Here is an 18,268-nt window from a genome sequence, read left to right as displayed (position 1 = left end):
TACTTACTGAAGTGCGGGGAGGTAAATCACTGGGACTTGTATTCCTAAAATCAACCTCCCCCACTGAAGGAATCCTTGTCCAAAAGGCTGTAAACCATAATGTTACTTGACTGCTTACTCAAAGTAATTTCTCAGAGGGCGCTTGAGCACTAGTTCATATTTGGCTGTCGACGTCATTTTAGGATCATTGCGCTCGTATTACACATGCAGGCTTGTGGACAACATCTAAAAGCTCAGGGTATCGTTTCCACGTACTCCCGCAGAGCGTGCAATAAAGATATCTAGGTGACACTGCACTCGTTTTGCTTACAAACATTCGCCTCAGACTCTAAGATCCCGATAAGCACTCTGCAGTGCCTGAGGGAGGAACTGCAGCCAAAAGCTGTTGGAAAAATCTGGAGTTTAGGAAAGCACCTGGAACCAGTCCACTCTCCTACTAAGGGTCACTGAGTTTTGTCTGGAGGCTTTCCTTGCTGTAGCTGTTAACAATGCTGCTGCCTTCCTGGAGGCTATGGCTACACACACACACACACACACACACACACACTTGGAGCTCCCAATAGAGTTACAGGGACAAATTTGGAAACCAGGCTTGGTGTGAAGTGGCACAAAATGGCTGCTGTAATACCTCAGGTGGGTGCAGGGTTGCTTGATGCATGACAGAAGGAAGACGGGTGGGGTGGGGGGGGGTCGTTATCACTTCAAATACACGAGACATCTGCCAGGTTTAATCCAGTAAAAACATTGTGTCGTTTATTATTGTAACGGGTACTACTGAACGTGTACGTACAGTATTTTGTGTCACTGGTGGATTGCTGTGGAAAGATTGTGTGATGCGAGTACACCAAAATGGGAGCAGGGAAATGTGTCCTGCCAGATATGATTTCATGTCTTATGTAAGCTTAAAATGAGGGCAGAGAAGTATTAACCCTGCGTGTGTGTGCATGTGAGCGTGAGGCCCCCTCCAATATGGTGACATTTACTCAATGCTGCAGGCAGGTACACGCAAAAAAATTGGGAGTGATTGTTTTTGTCTGTGTCTTTGTACGTTTAACCGTCTTAATGTTTGTGTGTTGTAGGTGGTGACACTGTGGTACAGAGCCCCAGAGGTGCTCCTCCAGTCCAGTTACGCCACACCAGTGGACCTGTGGAGTGTCGGCTGCATCTTCGCTGAGATGTTCAGGAGAAGGTGAGAGCAAAGAGAATTTTGGTGATATAGGGCTGGGCGACAAGGCCAAAAATCACGATATATATATATATATATATATATATATATATCTGAGATCAAGTCTTACTCGCCACAATATCACTGGTGTCACTGTTCAGCCTGTCACATGGATCATAAGAGTCTTCGGAGGCCTTTACTGAGGAACAACAGATTATGATAAGTGAGCATGTGGCTGTGCATATACACACATCCTTGTGTCTAGGTCTCCATACAGAGCGAATATCACGAAAAGCTTTCTGCCATCTCCTCTTTCCCATGAAGTGGTTTTACTGTTTGCATGAATGCTGAAGTATTGAAGTGTGCGGAGATGTCCCAGATCTGCGGCTGATGTTGTCTGTGTTTGAGCTTTAACCCAGAATCTAAGACCGCGCCGGGCTGTCTGTCCGTCCCATTCTCGTGAACGCGATATCTCAGCGGCTTGAAGGAATTTCTTCAACTTTGGCTCAAACGTCCACTTGGACTCGAAGCTCAATGTCGCTGTGACCTCACAAAACACGTGTATGACCATACCTCAAGCAAAAACCCTTTCCTGGCCATTATTCAACACCAAAACTGTGACCGTGTTTCACATTTGGTCGGATACGGAATTGACTTTGATCTTGAGGGTGTCCACCTTGAAACTGCAGTGATGTGTAGATCTTCTGTGCTGCGAGTTTAGGATGTGACCGCCACAGCACACCACCACGAAGAACTGGCTACTACAGACTGAAAGAAGATCATCAGGAGCCTGCAGAACACACTGAACGATCTGAGGCTCTTCAGGAAGAACAATCTGCTCTGTGCCTGAGTCCAGTCCAGATTTGTATGGATACTGGAAGGTACTTTGGGGTCCAAAAGTGTGGGGCCACCCTCTTCCCTTCCTCTCCCTGGATGACAGCCAGGACAGAGAGCCTCCTGTTCCTCTGGTGGTCCACAAGCTCAATGGTTTTGCTGATATTGAGCCTCAGGTGATTGTCATGGGACCATTGACGGTATATGAAGACGTGGACGCAGTCACCGTGATGTCACCCATTGTTTCTTTGGATTGAGGGTTTTGAAGCCTTGAGTCGTCATTTTGGCCGTTGTCTTGTTTTCGTGGGACACCAGTACAGCAGAACGCTGACTAAGACATTTTTAAGCAACCATAAATGTTTTAATAAACTTAAATTAACTGAAAACACACTCTGAACGGGTTGAAGTTGTAAGATGAAAACACGGACAACTTCCAGACTGTACAACACTGTAGCCGTGACCTGTCAATCACCAGGTAGCCACGCCCTAAAGCATACCCTGCTTTGTTGTCTGTTTTACTCTAAATAGGACCATCATTTACAAAATTATTCTGTATTGATGAAGACTTGAAACTAGCGATTGAGACCATAAACTCGTGTTTGCAATGTTTACTGAGCTAATAAATCAAGTGACAAGTAGAGTCAGTTTCTCATAGACTTCTATACAATCAGACTTCTATTTGCAAGCAGAGGAGTCGCCCCCTGATGGCCATTAGAAAGAATGCAAGTTTGAGACACTTCAGCATTGGCTTCCTTTTCAGAACCGGAGGTTGCCGCCTGCATGTGATGAAGCTCTCCATCAGTCCTCTGTACTACTGTGTGAAAACAGCATGTTTCTCACTGGAAATGATTCACTGGAATCATAGATGTCAATACTTTGTTTTCGCCAAAGAAATACACTTTTATTAAATTCCTTCAAAGTCTTCACTACACATTGAGTCTGGACGAACTTGGATTTAAACTGCAACATGCCCTGTTGGTGAGGAGGTAGTTCTAGTTTGAGGTATAATCTACAGAAACCTGCTGTCGTCGTTACAGAATCAGTTATTTGAGTGTTTGTTAAACGTGTCAATGTTTTCTCAAAATGGCACCTGTCGGCTGCGTTGCGAGCAATGAACAATCACATGTCGGTTGACTTATCAAACCATTACAGAAATGACAGGCTGGATGCTGGGGTTGCAGCATGCAAGTCAAGATCCTGCTTCTTGGTGTAGGTATTTGTCAGTTTGTGGTCTAACGAACTTCACACACTGGAGAGCCAAACTAAAAACGGACTACTTTTCTAAAAAAAAAAGAGGTTCAACTGCCTGTCTATGGAAGGAAGTTATGTATTCAACAGTGACCTGGGATCTAGCCAGACTGTAGCGGTGTGTGTGTGTAGGAGTAGATAAGAACGGTCTTTCTGAGGTAGGGCTGAGTGCCAGGAGGAGCAGCCCTGCCTGTAATTTATGCTTCCGTCCCCAACCGTCCTCACACCCCGACATGCATGTGTGACTTAGTGGGAATATAAAGGCTCCAGTGGCAAAGGGTGAAGAGACTGTGTAGTCATGTGGTGCACAGACAGATGGCAAATAAATAAGAGGAGAAATAGGGATGTCGGGATCAACCTGTTTTGCCAGATATACCAGCCTTATATTTGCCAAAAAGTGCTTTAAAGCAGCAGTCGGGGAGCATTCTGGATTTAAAAAAAATGACAAGGGAGTCATGTGAACTAAGACACAGTTTACTGCGTAAAGTTTTACTGCCCATCGTAATCGGCCGCTAGACGCTAAATAGTGCCTCTGTGCATCGGTGTCAGACGCCGAGGAGCCCTGACTTTTTCCCCTTTTCACCTGTAGTGGTATCAAAATGTATATCATTTTAGAATACATTTCTTTAAGAGCATAAAAAGTGAAAATGCATCTCTGGGCAGTGAAGTGCTGAAAGCTGCAGATATTCATGAAAATGACATCAAACTGTGAAATCAACTGTCCTGAGGCACTTCTTTGAAGAAAATCTTTGAAACTATGTTTACTTTCACGAAATCAACTTTTGGCTTCCTGTCTGCCTGAAACGTCTTTTAAAGGCCTTTTTCTTTGGGCCAGAAATCTCCACTTTAGTAGTACTTACCTAAACCAAACGTTTGAGTTTAACTCATGTCTATATTCTGAAGGTTTTCACAGAGGGTGTTGTTTGTACATCGTTCATGGCCTGATTTGTAAAACATTTTATTCCTAAAAATATATATATATATTTATATATGTCTATTTTTTTTATGGCTTTTTTATTTCGTGGTGCATTCTACCTATTTGCAGGTCAACCACGACTGCCTTATACCCAACAGTGGAAAAAACACGTTTCAATATAAACTCTCCAGTGTTGTTGCGTCTGACCTTTTTAAGTGCGCCTTGTGCATGTGTGCTATAGGCGATCCTAGCGGTGCCATTATGCATAATGTGCAGAGGATATAGTGTTCCTTTTTAAAACCAGGCACAATCAGATAGCAGTGAGGTGTGTGTTTGTGTGTGTGTGTGTGTGTGTGTGTGTATGTGTGTGTGAGTGTGTGTGTTGGCCAGGTTAAGGTACTTCTTACTTCACCCTGACACAATAAGCTGTAAAAAGCTTTGGTGTGGATATGTGTGTGTTTTCACAATCTGGCACCTGTCCAACTTTGCCTTAAGGCGGAAAGCAAGGCAGAGCCCTTTGATGGCAATGAACAGAAAATGCTCTCTCTCGCTCTCTCTCTCTTCCTCTCTGCAGGTGATTAAGGTGGCTTTTTAAAAGGCCACCTGTTAGAGATTAAAGGGCACCTGGGAGAAACAGTGAAAGAAAGCGTGGTTGAGGGAAAGTGCAGAACAAGAGAGGATGACAAAACGCTGTTTATTTGCAGTTCAGGTACAACGAACCAGACATTTCCACTGGTGTTTTTAATTACCTTTTTAAAAATGATTGGTATCTAAATGTAATGTTTATCTTTCTGGGAATGAACAAATATATCAGCTAAGAAATATCGTCTGCACAATTAGGCGATTGATCCGTCAGTCCATCGACATAAATTCACTGCCGTTTTTACACTCTCTTAATTTTGGACTCTTGCTGGAAAAAAAACAAGCGATCTAAAGACTTTACCTTGAAATTGAGGTCCGTTTTTTATTTTTGCAATAAGTGTTGGTTGAAGCCCCACTGAGCCGTGACAACTCCAGTTCACCCGGTTACCTTATGCTGCAGGTCAGAAAAGTGCAAATCCAACTTCAAAATGTCTGTTTTATGAGTCATGAAACTTCAAAGCTTCTCCCCCCCCAAGCAGCAACCTCTCCCCTCTCCACTTCCATTATCAAACATGCCATTGTAAGAAAAAGAAAACTCCTTAAATGACTATCTGAGACGAGTTGGGAACTGGTTCTCTGAGGAATTTGACCAAATATCATACAAGTCTGCATCTGCATGGCTGGGATAGTGTCGGGGTGAGTCATAGTTCGAGTGAATGGGGGGGGAGAGAGCGCCTGCTTGTTGACATTCCTCCAATCGAAACGGTTGAACGTGTTGTGTTAATGGTCTGGGAGAGGCCCCACATCCGTGTGGACGTTCTCACAGTTTGGAACTCAATTGATGAATCCTCAAAGAGACAAACGCATGCCCCACACATACAGGACGTCCAAACTTTTGACGGACACACTTGCAATTCCAAGCAAATTGCACTGACACGGGCTAAAACGCACTCCAGCACACACTCTTGTGTCTCTCCCGCCGTTTCCCACCCAGTCAGATTGACCCTCTCACGTGCAAACATGCACACACACATTCCAGAGGTTGTTTCGGTGAATGTGGGACAGAGCTGTGCTGGCACTAAAGGAAGCGTGACTCAGCTGCCTGTCTCCCAACCCAGTCTCTGTCCTCCTTTCACTGTCGCCCCAGTGTGCCTTTGTGCACAGCTACGTATGTGCACGTGCAATGCCCAGAGTGCATGTGTGGACCTACTTGAGTGTGTGCATATGCACTTGACTGTTGACTGTGTGTGCATGCCAGTGGTCAGCTCTATGTGAATCCAGTCATCCCCCTCCAACAAACCACTCCAGGTTTAAAAATGGACCTCTTGGAATTATCAGCCCTACTTGTTCTGGCATGATGACTTTGCTGTCGGTGATTTCTTTTTTCTTCTTTTTCTTTTGCAACAGTCCAAACTGGTTTGGTTTGATCTTGAATGGCTTTCAAACCTCAGCGCAGTGCTTTACCCCGAATAACCTATGTGGTGTGTTCCTCTTTCAGTTCGATGTTTAAAGCAACGGTTCAAGAGACGAGCAACACTGAGACATCCATTAGTTCAGGATGCCAGTTGTGAATAACTGAAACAAACATGTGCAAAATAGCCCTGTGTGACGAACTTCCCAGTGTCTGAGTCTGTAGGAAAGTGTGGGTGTTGAGCTATGCAAAGCTTCCTGCAAGTGGGAAAACACAGGGAGCACATGGTGGCCAGTCGTTCTGTTGACTTCAGTGAAGTGGGGTGCACGTAAACTCTCTTTGTGCCTGGATACAGACTGCATACACAACTATGGGACAATACCCTGTATTACATTGACATCTGCTGGTGATGAATCATTTAAAACGAGGACAATATAACGGAAAGAAAGCGTCTCGGAGTCCACTGCATTTCATACAGTCATTTTTGGGAGTAACGGATTTAGAAAGTAAGTCTTCTCCTTGAGAGCGACACATTCTCATTTCCTTTTTAGAGGAACTTCAGGTCTCGTTCCCATACATCTTTCTGTTGGAATAATCCAACAAAAAAAAGTTTGTCACGCGCCTCTCCCTCCAACTTTCCTACACACTTTCTCTCACACAGAGAGAGCAAAAGCAGACGCACATGAGGGATAAATCGACTTATTTTGTACAATGGAGCGGCCGGCAGGCTTGTGTTGACGGTGACTACTGGAATTTGTGCGGGTGCCAGGGCAGGCATGGCCGCCCACGGGCATCCAAAGACGGCCCAAAGCCGCAGGAACCACCAGCAGCCCTGCTGCCGCTCTCCTCCCTCCTTTCATCCCTCCCCTCCTGTTTTCAGTGGTACTACCAACACTGCTTCACAGCCCTGGCTACATGAGATGGAGCTGCTAGTGTGTGGCTACTTCAAACGCTCACATCGGAGTCAAACATTCCATCGTTGCCTTGAGCCAACAGCTTTTATCTCAGAGCTGTTTGTCTGCAGTATATACCGTGGGATAGTGAGCATTGGGGCTCAATAAGAACATAATCAATGCTGTACACTTTCAACCAAAATGCATTTAGCCTTTTCCTGTATTCATGTGTTTTTGTGCAACACAATATATGAAGATAACGTCTCGCCTAAATGTTGAAGCAGCATCAGTCAAACTGAACTTGGGTTTATCTTCTCTTTCCCAGACCGCTATTTCGAGGAAACTCAGATGTTGATCAGCTGGGGAAAATCTTTGAGTAAGTATTATTGGCTGCATATCCTGTTCGTTTCTGAGGTCCTGTATGTTATATTTGTATCGGTCTGAATGTACAACCAAGCCCTGAAAACTTTATTGGACTGTCCATAAAGTCGATCCGATCCAATGTTTGGGAACTTAAATCCAGTGTGTGGGTATTCTCAATTGTTAATTTGTTGGACCTATGATGCCTATGGACTAAATATAGAACAGGCTGTACAAACCTTCCTGTGATTCATGCGGCGCCTCCCAGACAAGGTCATGCTGCTCTGCTCGGGTGAATATTGTTGTCGCCATTCTGCATCCCTCCAGTGCGTACCAGCAGACACACAGGAACACAGTCAGTTGCTTCATCAGAAGGATTGAACTGGAGAGGCAGTGAATGCTGAACATGTGAAGGCACTAATGATGATTATCATCCCACAGTGTTGTTGGGGTACCTACAGCAGAGGACTGGCCCCAGGAAGTGGCCCTACCACAGAGTGCTTTCACTCCCCGGCCCCCTAAGCCCACAGGGGACTTGGTTCCAGACATGGACGAGCAAGGACGGGCCCTCTTAATGGTGGGTCGTACGAGCCTCGGTTCAAACCAATCCAAATGAATATACGATACATTCATTGACCAATCTTCTCATCTCATCCTCTTCTATTTCTCCTCCATCGTTTGCAGCAATTCCTCGCCTTCAACCCCTCCAGGAGGATATCGGCCTTCGCTGCGCTCAGCCACCCTTACTTTCAAAGTGTGGACAGCCACAGTAGGAGTGTGTACGCGGCCCAGCCAATCCCCAGCAACAAGCCCACTATGGAGGAGAGGACTGCCTGACTGTCCTCCTTCACCCTTAATCATCCCATACAGTGTCTATAAAAAGTATTGTGCGCACCCCGCCTTGGTATTTTACATGTTTTATTGTTTTTACAGCGTTCAATCAAACTGTGTTAATAAAGCTTTTTTGGCACTGATATACAGATAAATCTTAAATGTCAAATTGAAAGTAAGTCCGTTCAAATAGATGTAATTTCAGTACAAATGTAGAACACAGAGTGTTTGTCACAGAGACGTATAGAGGCACCGCTGGCATCGTTTCCAGCCTTGAATCTATGTGATTACATCTTCTCACGTGCTTCTTTGCACAAGTCCTCGTGCTGAGGTTGCATGGTGAGCGTAACAGAACAGCAGTTTTCAAGTTCGAAAACAAATAGTGTCTGATTGTGATTCGGCCATTTGAGTGTTGTGCTTTTCAAGACAGTTCTATGCAGCTTCTAATCTGTGGGTTGTTTTTCTGCTTTGGGAAAAACAACCTTCTCCCATCATGACAGCAGGTTTTCCTCCAGGATTCCTCTGTATTCTGCTGCATTTATTTCACCCTCAACCACTGCTACAGCATGACGCCACCAACATCAGGCATAGAATTGAGTTTGTTGGTCAAAAAGCTTGGTTTTAGCATCATCCCACCACGGAGCCTTGTTTCGCCTGTGGGCAAATGCAAGCGTAAATGCAATTTTTTTTTCAACAGTGGCTTTCTCTTTGCTAGTTGGCCGTAAAGCTAGAAATGCAGAGCACCCAGGCATCAGCTGCTGTAGGGTCAAAGTCTCCCATCCCAGTTAGGGAACAATGTACCGTCTTCAGGGTCCACAGACCTCATTGCCTTATGGCCTCTTCATACATAACCTTTAGTTTTTGGGGATGACCTGCTATAGACAGGATACCAGTAAAATGCGAAGGCACTTAATTACAGAGTACAAATCTAACTTTCTTCTCAATAACCTTGTTAGTTTGTTGATGTTTCCATAGTGTCGTTTATGCCAGCTGTTCAGCTTGATCTTACACACTTGATCGCCATTCTACCCATCGTTCAACTTCTGAAAAGCAGCTGGCTGCACACAGTGAAGCGAAATCATTTAAATCCAGTGACATTTCTTTGTGATTATCAGTGTCCAAAAAGCTTATTAACAATGATTTTGTGTTGAATGACATGACATGGACCAAGGGGGTGCATACTTTTTTATCATCAAAGTACAAAACTTTAGGAGAGTACTCCTGGAGAGAGGAAAGAGGACACCAGACACTCTCACCCACTGAAAAATGCACAAAAGCTATCCTCCTTCCATGAACTGATGGATTGTAATTGCTGCTTTTAGGTTAAACGTTGATTGACTGTGTTAACAATGCAAAAAAGGCTTGTATCTCACATAGACTGGTAGTAGTGGGCAAGCAGACTGCAGAGGCCTTGAAGCAGAGGCCTCTTTATGACCAGTGTTTAGCCTCGCAAGAGCCCCCCTTGGCTGGGGGTCCGGACCACACAGGATCCTGGGTGGACGCCGTGGATCTCACCTGCCTTCATGCGTACTGTGGGTGTTTGCAGTGAGCAGATATACAGTACAAGATATGTACAAAAACATTTAGTGTGTGTGCACTACCACTGACGTTAGAAAGCTTTTGTACACACCTACTTATTGAAACATTATTGGGCATCACAAGCCAGCCACTCACTGCCATGTTGTGTCTTATCATTCCAGTCCTATACATGTATTATAATACTGCCACCATGAGGATGTCCTGAGTAGCTGCAGACCAGTAGCAGGATTCTAATGGTGTATGCACTCTTCTGGGAACTCGTCATAATGGGCAGATATCAGTGCTGAGACAATGATGAATAGAAACGCTCCTGCCACTCACTAGCCTGCCTTCATGGGCTTTTATCATTATAAGATACAGTTATTATTTACCATCCGAATGTTACAGTAATGCACAGGCTTGCAATAGGTGGAGAAAGTCCCACCAGCACTAATCAACATGAATACATTTGGCACAGAATAGTGTCGCCAATATTCTGTATTTAATTTAAATGTCATTGACAAGTCTTATATGCTTGTTTCCATCAAGTTGTTACTTGATTTAAAGATGCTGGGGCATACAATGTTCCTACACCAATTACACCAACTGTTTAGATGATGATAGCGTTTGTGTAAGAATAGTTTGACAGTGTAAGAAATGTATAAAGGATAGGCAGTGGTACTGTACAGTATAGAGTGCTAAATGCAAGCTGTAATGATAGAGAACTTTTGATACGAGCATCGTCAGCCCGTCGATATGCCGTAAAAATGGATGGATGTAGAGTAGCGAGGGTCTGTGGATTGTTGTTTGGCAAGAGTCCTTTGTCCATTGAAAATGTGTTGCGGGCTCTGTGGGTGCTTGTTGCATTTCATTTGCTTTGGATTGAGAATGATTATGAATTTGACATCGCTTTTGATGATGAAATAATGCACAAATATTTAGTGTACAGTTTTTGCTTATTTTACAGTCATGTCCAGTTACATTCAAGTACAGTTATTTTTTACCAGAAAGGAAAAAGCAAGTAATGCAGAGTTGTATTTTTGTATGTAGTAGTTCTTTCAGAACAGTAACATATTTTTAACACTGGTTTACGTTTTCTTAACAGGTAGTGCTGCTAGCACACACACACAGACACACACTCTTGTCTTTCTCAGGTTCTTGTTATGGTCGTCCGAACCTTTCGGGCACAGTTTGCACATCTCTGGGCTAGTAACTGACCACATCACAACTCCTTCAGGTTTTCTTTCGAGCTGTTCCGGGATCATGTCATTGGTCATAGTCTACTGTCATTCCTATTTATCAAATATATGTTACTGTAGTCATTACTGTCGGAAGATAACTGCCTGTATCAACTGTTCCCCCCCCCCCCAAGCAACTTGTAATTGCTAGATGGCGAACACAATGTAGATTCATGTATAATTGTCTGCTTGACTAAGCTCTGTGTGAGATATGTTCTACTTGATAACGACTCGCAGTGGTGCGTACAATGCACAATGCATTATTGAAACTGTTAATTCATTTCAATCTCAGAACACAAAACTGTCAACTGTTGAGCTTTTAGAACTTTTAACTGTTTTGAAACCAACGTAGCTTCATCCATGGTATAACTCCAATTACACATTATGTTCCTGTGTCACATTTGTTATTAGCATTCGGAAATGGCGACCGGGAACCACACAATCATGGCATTATACTTATGTATGAATGCAGGCATTGGTGTCTTATTATTGTGTTGCACCAGTTGAATAAAAAGCAGCTTTTTGTGAATTTTATTTTGGACTCATTTGTAAGCGTGATTGACATAATAATGAATCGTTCTAGTGAATGTGTAGGTATTCATTTTTGGAATGAGGGAACATTAGAGGCAACGCAACTACTGTTGTAATTTGTTATAGTGTTAATTACTTGCATTCAGCCACACAGTCTTCTGTAACAATATACTTACATTTCGCATTGGCACAAGAACATATATAGTCTGTTTCACTATAAATGCCAATTTAAAAACTAGAAGATATACTATAAAGGAGCATGTACATATATTGACAGCTACATACGTATATATTATACATATTTTGATAAAACTCCAGACCAGTAGGTGGCGGTATTTCACCATTTCGTTGTTTGGTCAAAAACAAAAACCTCAATAAGAAAAAGAGTCGTCAGCTGCCATTAACAACGTCTGATGTGGCTAGCTCAATGCTAGCAAGGTAACACTAATGGTTGCCCTCTTTCTTAGATATTGTCCCCATTACTAACTCGACATGGGCAAGAGAGACAATCGAGTGGTGAGTCATGTCACACGATGTCCGTTAGTCGGATAAATCATTGATACGCAGTTATATTTGGAAAGATGCTAGCCTGGCGTTAGCTTAGCGGCTAGCTCCCGTTAATGTACGTTATTCCTCCGCTAGGTATTCTGATGCTAGGCCTAGACACACTGATCTCTTAACACGCGTTAACATATCTAATATTTAAATACATCAACATGTTCATTTGATGCAACAGTTTTCTAGGTTTTAATGTTTGAACGTCAAAAAGTGGATTCTCGACCAGCACAAACCTTAGTGGTCGCAATGCTAACGTTAGCTCACAACAATCTGGGTCATGTCTTTTCGTGGTGCTGTTTTAGTGTGCAGTGTTTTTCGTCGCTTCTTGGGTCTATATTAAGCCTTATTAGCCCTATTAAACTAATAAACGGTAGTCCAGTGTGTTTGGTTAACGTTGCTTGTTTCTGACAATTTACTCATTTTGTCACTGAAGCACATAGTTTACTAGCTAACGGGTAACGTTGCATGTGTTGTGTGAATATTTCGTCTGATAATACACATCTCTGACAGTTTATTAGGTAACTTATCATCTCTCTAACACTGCTGTAGTGTAATACTACGGTCCAGCAACACGTCACGTCTTCATTGTAGGTTATAATATTACTGTACACGAGTAACTTGTGTTGTTTTTAGTTTAAAGTTCTAGAGAGGGGTTGTATGGTTAAATTGGGGATACATGTGTTGCTGCAGAACTGTCTTGTTTATCTCAATGTAATCTCTGGTGTCTGGATGTATTTCAATAACCTCCATTCGAGATGTATAACATGCTTTCCTCTGTTTGGTGTCCCAGGCTTACATTAACCCCATTGCTGCTGCACGAGCCAGGGGACCGGCAAATAACGCCGGACCAACTATACAAGATTACTTAAGCAGACCTCGACCAACATGGTGAGTAAAGGACGGACCTCCTCACTGCCCTGACATAAATAGTTCCTCTCTCACAGGGTCATTATCCTGTTATGCCTGAGAATTATGTTGCATCCATGTCAATCAGTATCACTGCCAGGTGTAGATGTAGAGACGTGTGAGGTTTCATCATTTGAGTCAGTATAGTTGCAACATCAGCATCATTTTAGGACGAGGTGCTCTCACAACTGAACTGCCAACGAAGATTGAGAGCAGAGAGGGAGGTCCTCTGATGTGTGTAAACCAGAGTTTTGTTGCCGCAATGCATTATGATTTAAAGATGATGAAGATTCAACTGTTAACGGCATCCTCTAACCCTTTTTACTGTCCATGAATAATTTTGCCTTCTGCAGGCAAAGAGCTTTCAGTTCTCTTTAGAAAGAAAAATAATATTTGTCTCAGGAACAGATTGAATTGATAATATATGAATTAATCTGTAAAGTTTACAGAGTGTTTCTGTCTCTGGAGTTATGCATTGTCTGTCTACTGTAAATTCTTGCTGTTGAAACGTTGATAATCAGGTTACACATTGCATGGGAGGGATGTTAAAAGAAGCAGCTGCCGGTTAAGTGGTTGGCCGGTTAAGAGCTGCAACTGACCTCACCATTTTGCCAGATGTAGTCCTCTCCAATGTCGGCTGAAACTCGTAATATCATAAATTGTGTTCCAACTGATTTATTGTCTCTTCATCAGGGAAGAGTTGAAGGAGCAGCTGGAGAAGAAGAAGAAGGGCTCGCGAGCCTTGGCTGACTTTGAGGACAAAATGAACGTGGTGTGTGTCAATATAATGACTCCAGTTATGGTCGTCTTTTAACTCTACTACAAAAAACTATTCTGCGTGTTTGGATTAGCAATATAGAAGATGAATACCTTTTCCAATATGTGCCATTGTTTTCAGAAATGGAAGAAGGAGCTGGCAAAAAACAGAGAGAAGTTGTTGGCTGGAATTGAGAAAGAGAAAGACAAGAAGACAACGGACAAGGAAAAAGAGGAGAAGAAAGAGAAAAAGGAGGTATGGTATCCCACCTTCATCAGACATTTTAATGACCCTCACTCTCTTGAATCATCATCGTTTACTGACTTTGGCTTTTCATTTGTGCTCAGAAAAAGAAGAAAGAGAAGAAGAAATCAAACAGGGTGAGGAGAGAGACCTCCAGTGATTTGATGACCAGCTTTGCTACAGCACTGTCAGACACACACACGCACACACACACACTGTCTGCTTGTACTCTGAGACGGTCTCTTGTTGTGTTCCAATTCCCACACAAGCAAATAACCTCAAATCTAATGAACCCTGCTTTCATTGTGTTTTGGTCAAGCATTCTCCATCTTCCTCCTCCTCATCGAGTTCTGATTCCCCTAGCAGCTTCTCCACAGAAACTGAAGACGCGGTGAGTCATTGCAGACTTCATCGTGTGCTAGATAAAGACAAATAAAAACACATTTTGTCACCCATAATCCAACTACATGCAATTAAGAAGCATGGTGCTCCTGAAAGGGAGACGAACCAAGATGCTGGAAGTCACTAACTGACTTGATTGATTACTGCTAGCTGCTGTTTGCTTGTGGTGCTCTGTCAAAGGTAAATTCTAGTAATAGCTTCCTGTGTTTGAATAAAGAACATTTGGGTGTTTTTGATCGTCTGAGTTAGTTGACATTTAACAGCTGATCAGAAATATATTTTGACTCTTATGTAGCTCAAACTGATCAGTTTAAAAAAGGGTTGTGATTTGTTTCTTGAGCAATTCTGCACAATTCGGCTCGACGTCTCCATTCAATTGTCACAATGCAGCGTGACACTGTTTGATTGCATTTGTATCTGTGTGTACAGGATGAAAAGAAGAGTGTGAAAAAAAAACGGAAGAGAAAGAAGTCATCGACGAGGAGAGCGTCGGACAGCTCCGAGGGAGAATCTGATGCTGAAAGCAAGGTTCTTCTTCTTTTTTTTTTAACAGCACAGTGACCGTGTTACAGTGCACTCCAATAGAATCAGGTTCTACTGTTGAAACATGGGCGGTTAATGTAGTCGTCCTACAATGACTTACATTTTTTTAAATGCCAGGGTTTAATCAAATTGTTGTTGTTTCCCCAAGAAGAAAAAGAAAAGAATAAAGCAAGAAGGGGACAAAGATAAGGTAATCTACTCGTGTTCAGTAACACACTTAAAGTTACTGTTAGGAACCTTAAACTGGTGATGAAACGGTCTTAATTTAACACTGATGCCTCTTTATGACCTACATAAGTAAACAAGACCATCAGCGACAAGATTAGCTATTTCTATATCATTGTTATTTATAATGCCTGTCATCGGTACCACCGGGTCGGACCCTGCTGCAGTAAAATGAGAGGTTTTCTGAAGGGACTCTGGTACTTTGACTTTGACCACAGGACCTGCAAAATCAACACAAAATGGAAGATCGTCACAGTAACTTTTACCTTTTTTACAGTGTACATTTCCACAGATACGTGAGGCTGTTAAATGACATTTTATTTCTGGTCCGTTGTTCTTGCCGGTCAAACTGAGCTGAATGGGTGTTGTAAAGCATTCATAACTGTGATCTTGTGTCCGTCAGGATGACAAGAGCCGTAAACGAAAAAGGAAGGCCAAGCGAAGTTATAAAGACTCGTCCTCAGAGTCCTCTGCAGAATCCGAGGGGGAAGAGGTAGTAAGTATTGTTCCTCTATGGTTGTATATGTCGCGCATCTCTTTCACCACGTATAGCTGTTTCATTTACCCTCCGACTCCCAATAGACCGTCAGTAATAAACCTTTAACGTACTACCTTCTCGCTATTCCTCTTTTAGCTCTTTGTTCCTCTTTGTCGTGTTAAGTGGGGGGGGGTGGAAATTATCTGAAATATTTGTGTGATACCTGATGCTGAACTCAATGTACAAGTGTAAACAGTTTTGCAGCTTTCATTACATTTATTCAACAAGTTGGACACATTAATATTATGCTGATCACAGATAAATATCCGGTTGACATTGTTGCAAGACTCCCTTTTGCGGTGTAGTTGTGTTTGCTTGACTGCTTCACCATATACCGACACACAGTTATGTTACACAATGGCCAAATAAATTAAGTTTCAGTTCTCCCTGTATCATGGCTCACTCACTCGTCCAGATGTGCTTTCTGTCTGTCACGCTTCATGCGGGATAAACGGTCAAAGAGGAAACAACGGATCAACCGGTTGTGAACCTAACTGCAGTAGCAGATGCTTGTACACACTCCGTAAATTGTGAAATAATACTGTTGCATGAAAAGGGGCTTTTTAAGATTGTGTGAGACTTCCCTCAATTAATTTTGTCATTTCAACTTTTCCCTTTCCATAGGCCGAAGCCAAGAAGAAAAAGAGAAGTAGCGAAGAGAAGGAGAAAATAACAGTGAGAAATCTACTTCTTTTTTTAAAAGTTACAGTTCACAATTTAGATTTTGGTTTGATCCGGTACAAATCATGACTACAGCAAAGACTAACATTGTTATTTCGTAAGTAGATGGTATTTAATTGCGAGTTGAAAGATGTTTTGGACAGATTAATAACACCGATCCAGCGTCTAGTATAAGCTGAAACGATATGTCTTAAAGTGCCTACTCTGCCAGAAAGTAACTAGCCATCTGCAGTAATTGATTCTTAATTTAAGAGAAACGACTTGGACACAAACCTCAAATGTTTTGCGTTCGCAGGACAAATCCAAGAAGAAAAGGAAAAAGAAGCACAAGAAACACGGCAAGAGAAAGAAAAGGAAGGCAGCCTCTCAGTCAGACTCGGAGCTCGATCAACAACCGCATCGTCACGGTTCTCTCATCCTCCCGACGGTTCACAAGTAGTGTTATTTGTGCTTTTGACCTAAAAAAAAAATTCCCCCACCACGCTTGAACAAGAGGCCGACAGACTTGTAGTGCTGTGGTTCTGAGGTGAAAATAGAGGGAGGCACTCGTCCCTCTTAAGTGGAAACTACCGGTACATCTATTGATTTTTACCACCATGCATTTATAGGTAATTGTTCTTTCAACCATGGGACTGAAGTGAACTCCTCACACAGCCCCCCCCCCCCCCATCTCGGAGATTTCAATGTGACTGACACTTGCTTTCATCTTTCATCACGCTGGCCCTCTAGGAGTCACTGTCTCTGCTTCATACCCGACATCTTGCATTTCTAGTCGCTAGATGAGGCTGCCGTGCTCGTGCCTGCGTCGTGCATGTAGACCAGACGGCCTGATGTCTCGCCCAGCCTCATATTGAAGTTGGACTTATGATAAGAAAGCTTCACAGTCAACGTTTGTACGAGGGATAATTGTTCCGATAGACAAATTGTTACACTGCCGTGTAAATGTATAAAAAGAAAATGGGAATTCATGAATAAAGTATTGTTTGAGCCTTTAGTGCTGTTATTGGTCACAACCTTTATTGAGAAACTTTATGTTGTGTGTGTGTGAATGAATGGTTACCCTGCTCGCAAATATGCTTCTGCACTGTCTCACTCCTTTAGTTTTCAGGACAGAGTATCAGCAGTGGGTTATCTTCAGGTTGCATACCAGAAAGAGCTATGATGGACTTTGACTCTATAGGTTTTTTTTTTGTAAAAACACTGAATATGGAACTCCAGAGATAGATGTCTTGGAATATTATTCCTTATGCATTAACATGGAAGCAGCATTGTAATGTAGCTAACTACTGAACCCATGTTAACTACTTAACATAGTGTAGGTTGGTCTCGTGCATAGCCTGGTCCTGTTTGTGCTGCTGCTTTCTCTGCAGAGTGGAAACAGCTGATCAGCAACACATGGGCCCTGGTACTGACTCCACTGTTAGTTTATGATTGCCTCTTATGTTGCCGATAAGTTAATGAATAACTTGGTTAGCTTAGTTGTGTGCATCTCACTCTTTAATCATGGTTAGTGGCCCAGTTTGTAACAATAAAAAAAAAATTCTAAGCTGATCATTTATATGTGTAAAGTCTTTATCTGCAAAGTAACTACAGCGGGAAAGTAGCAGAAAATGGAAATACTCGACAGTACATGTGCCTCTAAATTGTACTTGGTACAGTTCTTATTTATGTTCTTATGAACTACATTCTGCCACAAACTGCAAAACGTTGATTAACAACTTGAAAAACTTGCTTGTCTTGCGCTTCCACCCACTGAGTGAGTATAAAGGTTGTTGTGGTTTGAAACATTCAACCGACTTGTAAAACAAGCCATTCCATGTCGCACGAATACCTTTGAGGTTTTACAGGCTCGGTCTTGTGATGTTGAACAATGTCGTATCAAAGTTCA

At 42.6% G+C, this 18,268-nt stretch overlaps 2 protein-coding genes across 6 annotated transcripts in view; both read left to right on the top strand.

The window, feature by feature from the left end:
- cdk6 (cyclin dependent kinase 6) overlaps positions 1 to 11,530 on the top strand; it is a 31,437-nt gene extending 19,907 nt beyond the window's left edge. The window contains exons 5-8 of the mRNA XM_079288661.1: positions 1,080 to 1,189; positions 7,375 to 7,425; positions 7,851 to 7,986; positions 8,094 to 11,530. Of these exons, the coding sequence (XP_079144787.1) occupies positions 1,080 to 1,189; positions 7,375 to 7,425; positions 7,851 to 7,986; positions 8,094 to 8,246 (450 nt within the window). The 3' untranslated portion in view covers positions 8,247 to 11,530. The remainder of the gene's footprint in view (positions 1 to 1,079; positions 1,190 to 7,374; positions 7,426 to 7,850; positions 7,987 to 8,093) is intronic.
- A 375-nt stretch (positions 11,531 to 11,905) lies between these two features.
- fam133b (family with sequence similarity 133 member B) lies at positions 11,906 to 17,383 on the top strand. 5 transcript variants are annotated; one of them, XM_079287903.1, is made up of 11 exons: positions 11,906 to 12,043; positions 12,876 to 12,973; positions 13,685 to 13,763; positions 13,890 to 14,003; positions 14,096 to 14,128; positions 14,311 to 14,382; positions 14,823 to 14,921; positions 15,088 to 15,126; positions 15,565 to 15,657; positions 16,324 to 16,374; positions 16,676 to 17,383. In XM_079287903.1, the coding sequence occupies exons 1-11, from the start codon at positions 12,020 to 12,022 to the stop codon at positions 16,817 to 16,819; spliced, it is 846 nt and encodes a 281-aa protein (XP_079144029.1). In that variant the 5' UTR covers positions 11,906 to 12,019; the 3' UTR covers positions 16,820 to 17,383. The 5 variants fall into 5 exon arrangements, with proteins under 5 accessions (XP_079144029.1, XP_079144030.1, XP_079144028.1 ...); XM_079287904.1 differs by having other exon boundaries at positions 15,085 to 15,126; positions 15,565 to 15,654; XM_079287902.1 differs by having other exon boundaries at positions 15,085 to 15,126.
- The last annotated feature ends 885 nt before the right edge of the window (positions 17,384 to 18,268 follow it).

The sequence above is a fragment of the Melanostigma gelatinosum genome (genome assembly GCF_949748355.1).
Source record: "Melanostigma gelatinosum genome assembly, chromosome: 17".
In the NCBI taxonomy this organism is placed as follows: domain Eukaryota; kingdom Metazoa; phylum Chordata; class Actinopteri; order Perciformes; family Zoarcidae; genus Melanostigma; species Melanostigma gelatinosum.
Note: the sequence above shows the minus strand (reverse complement) of the source record. Positions and strands in the feature narration are given on the sequence as shown.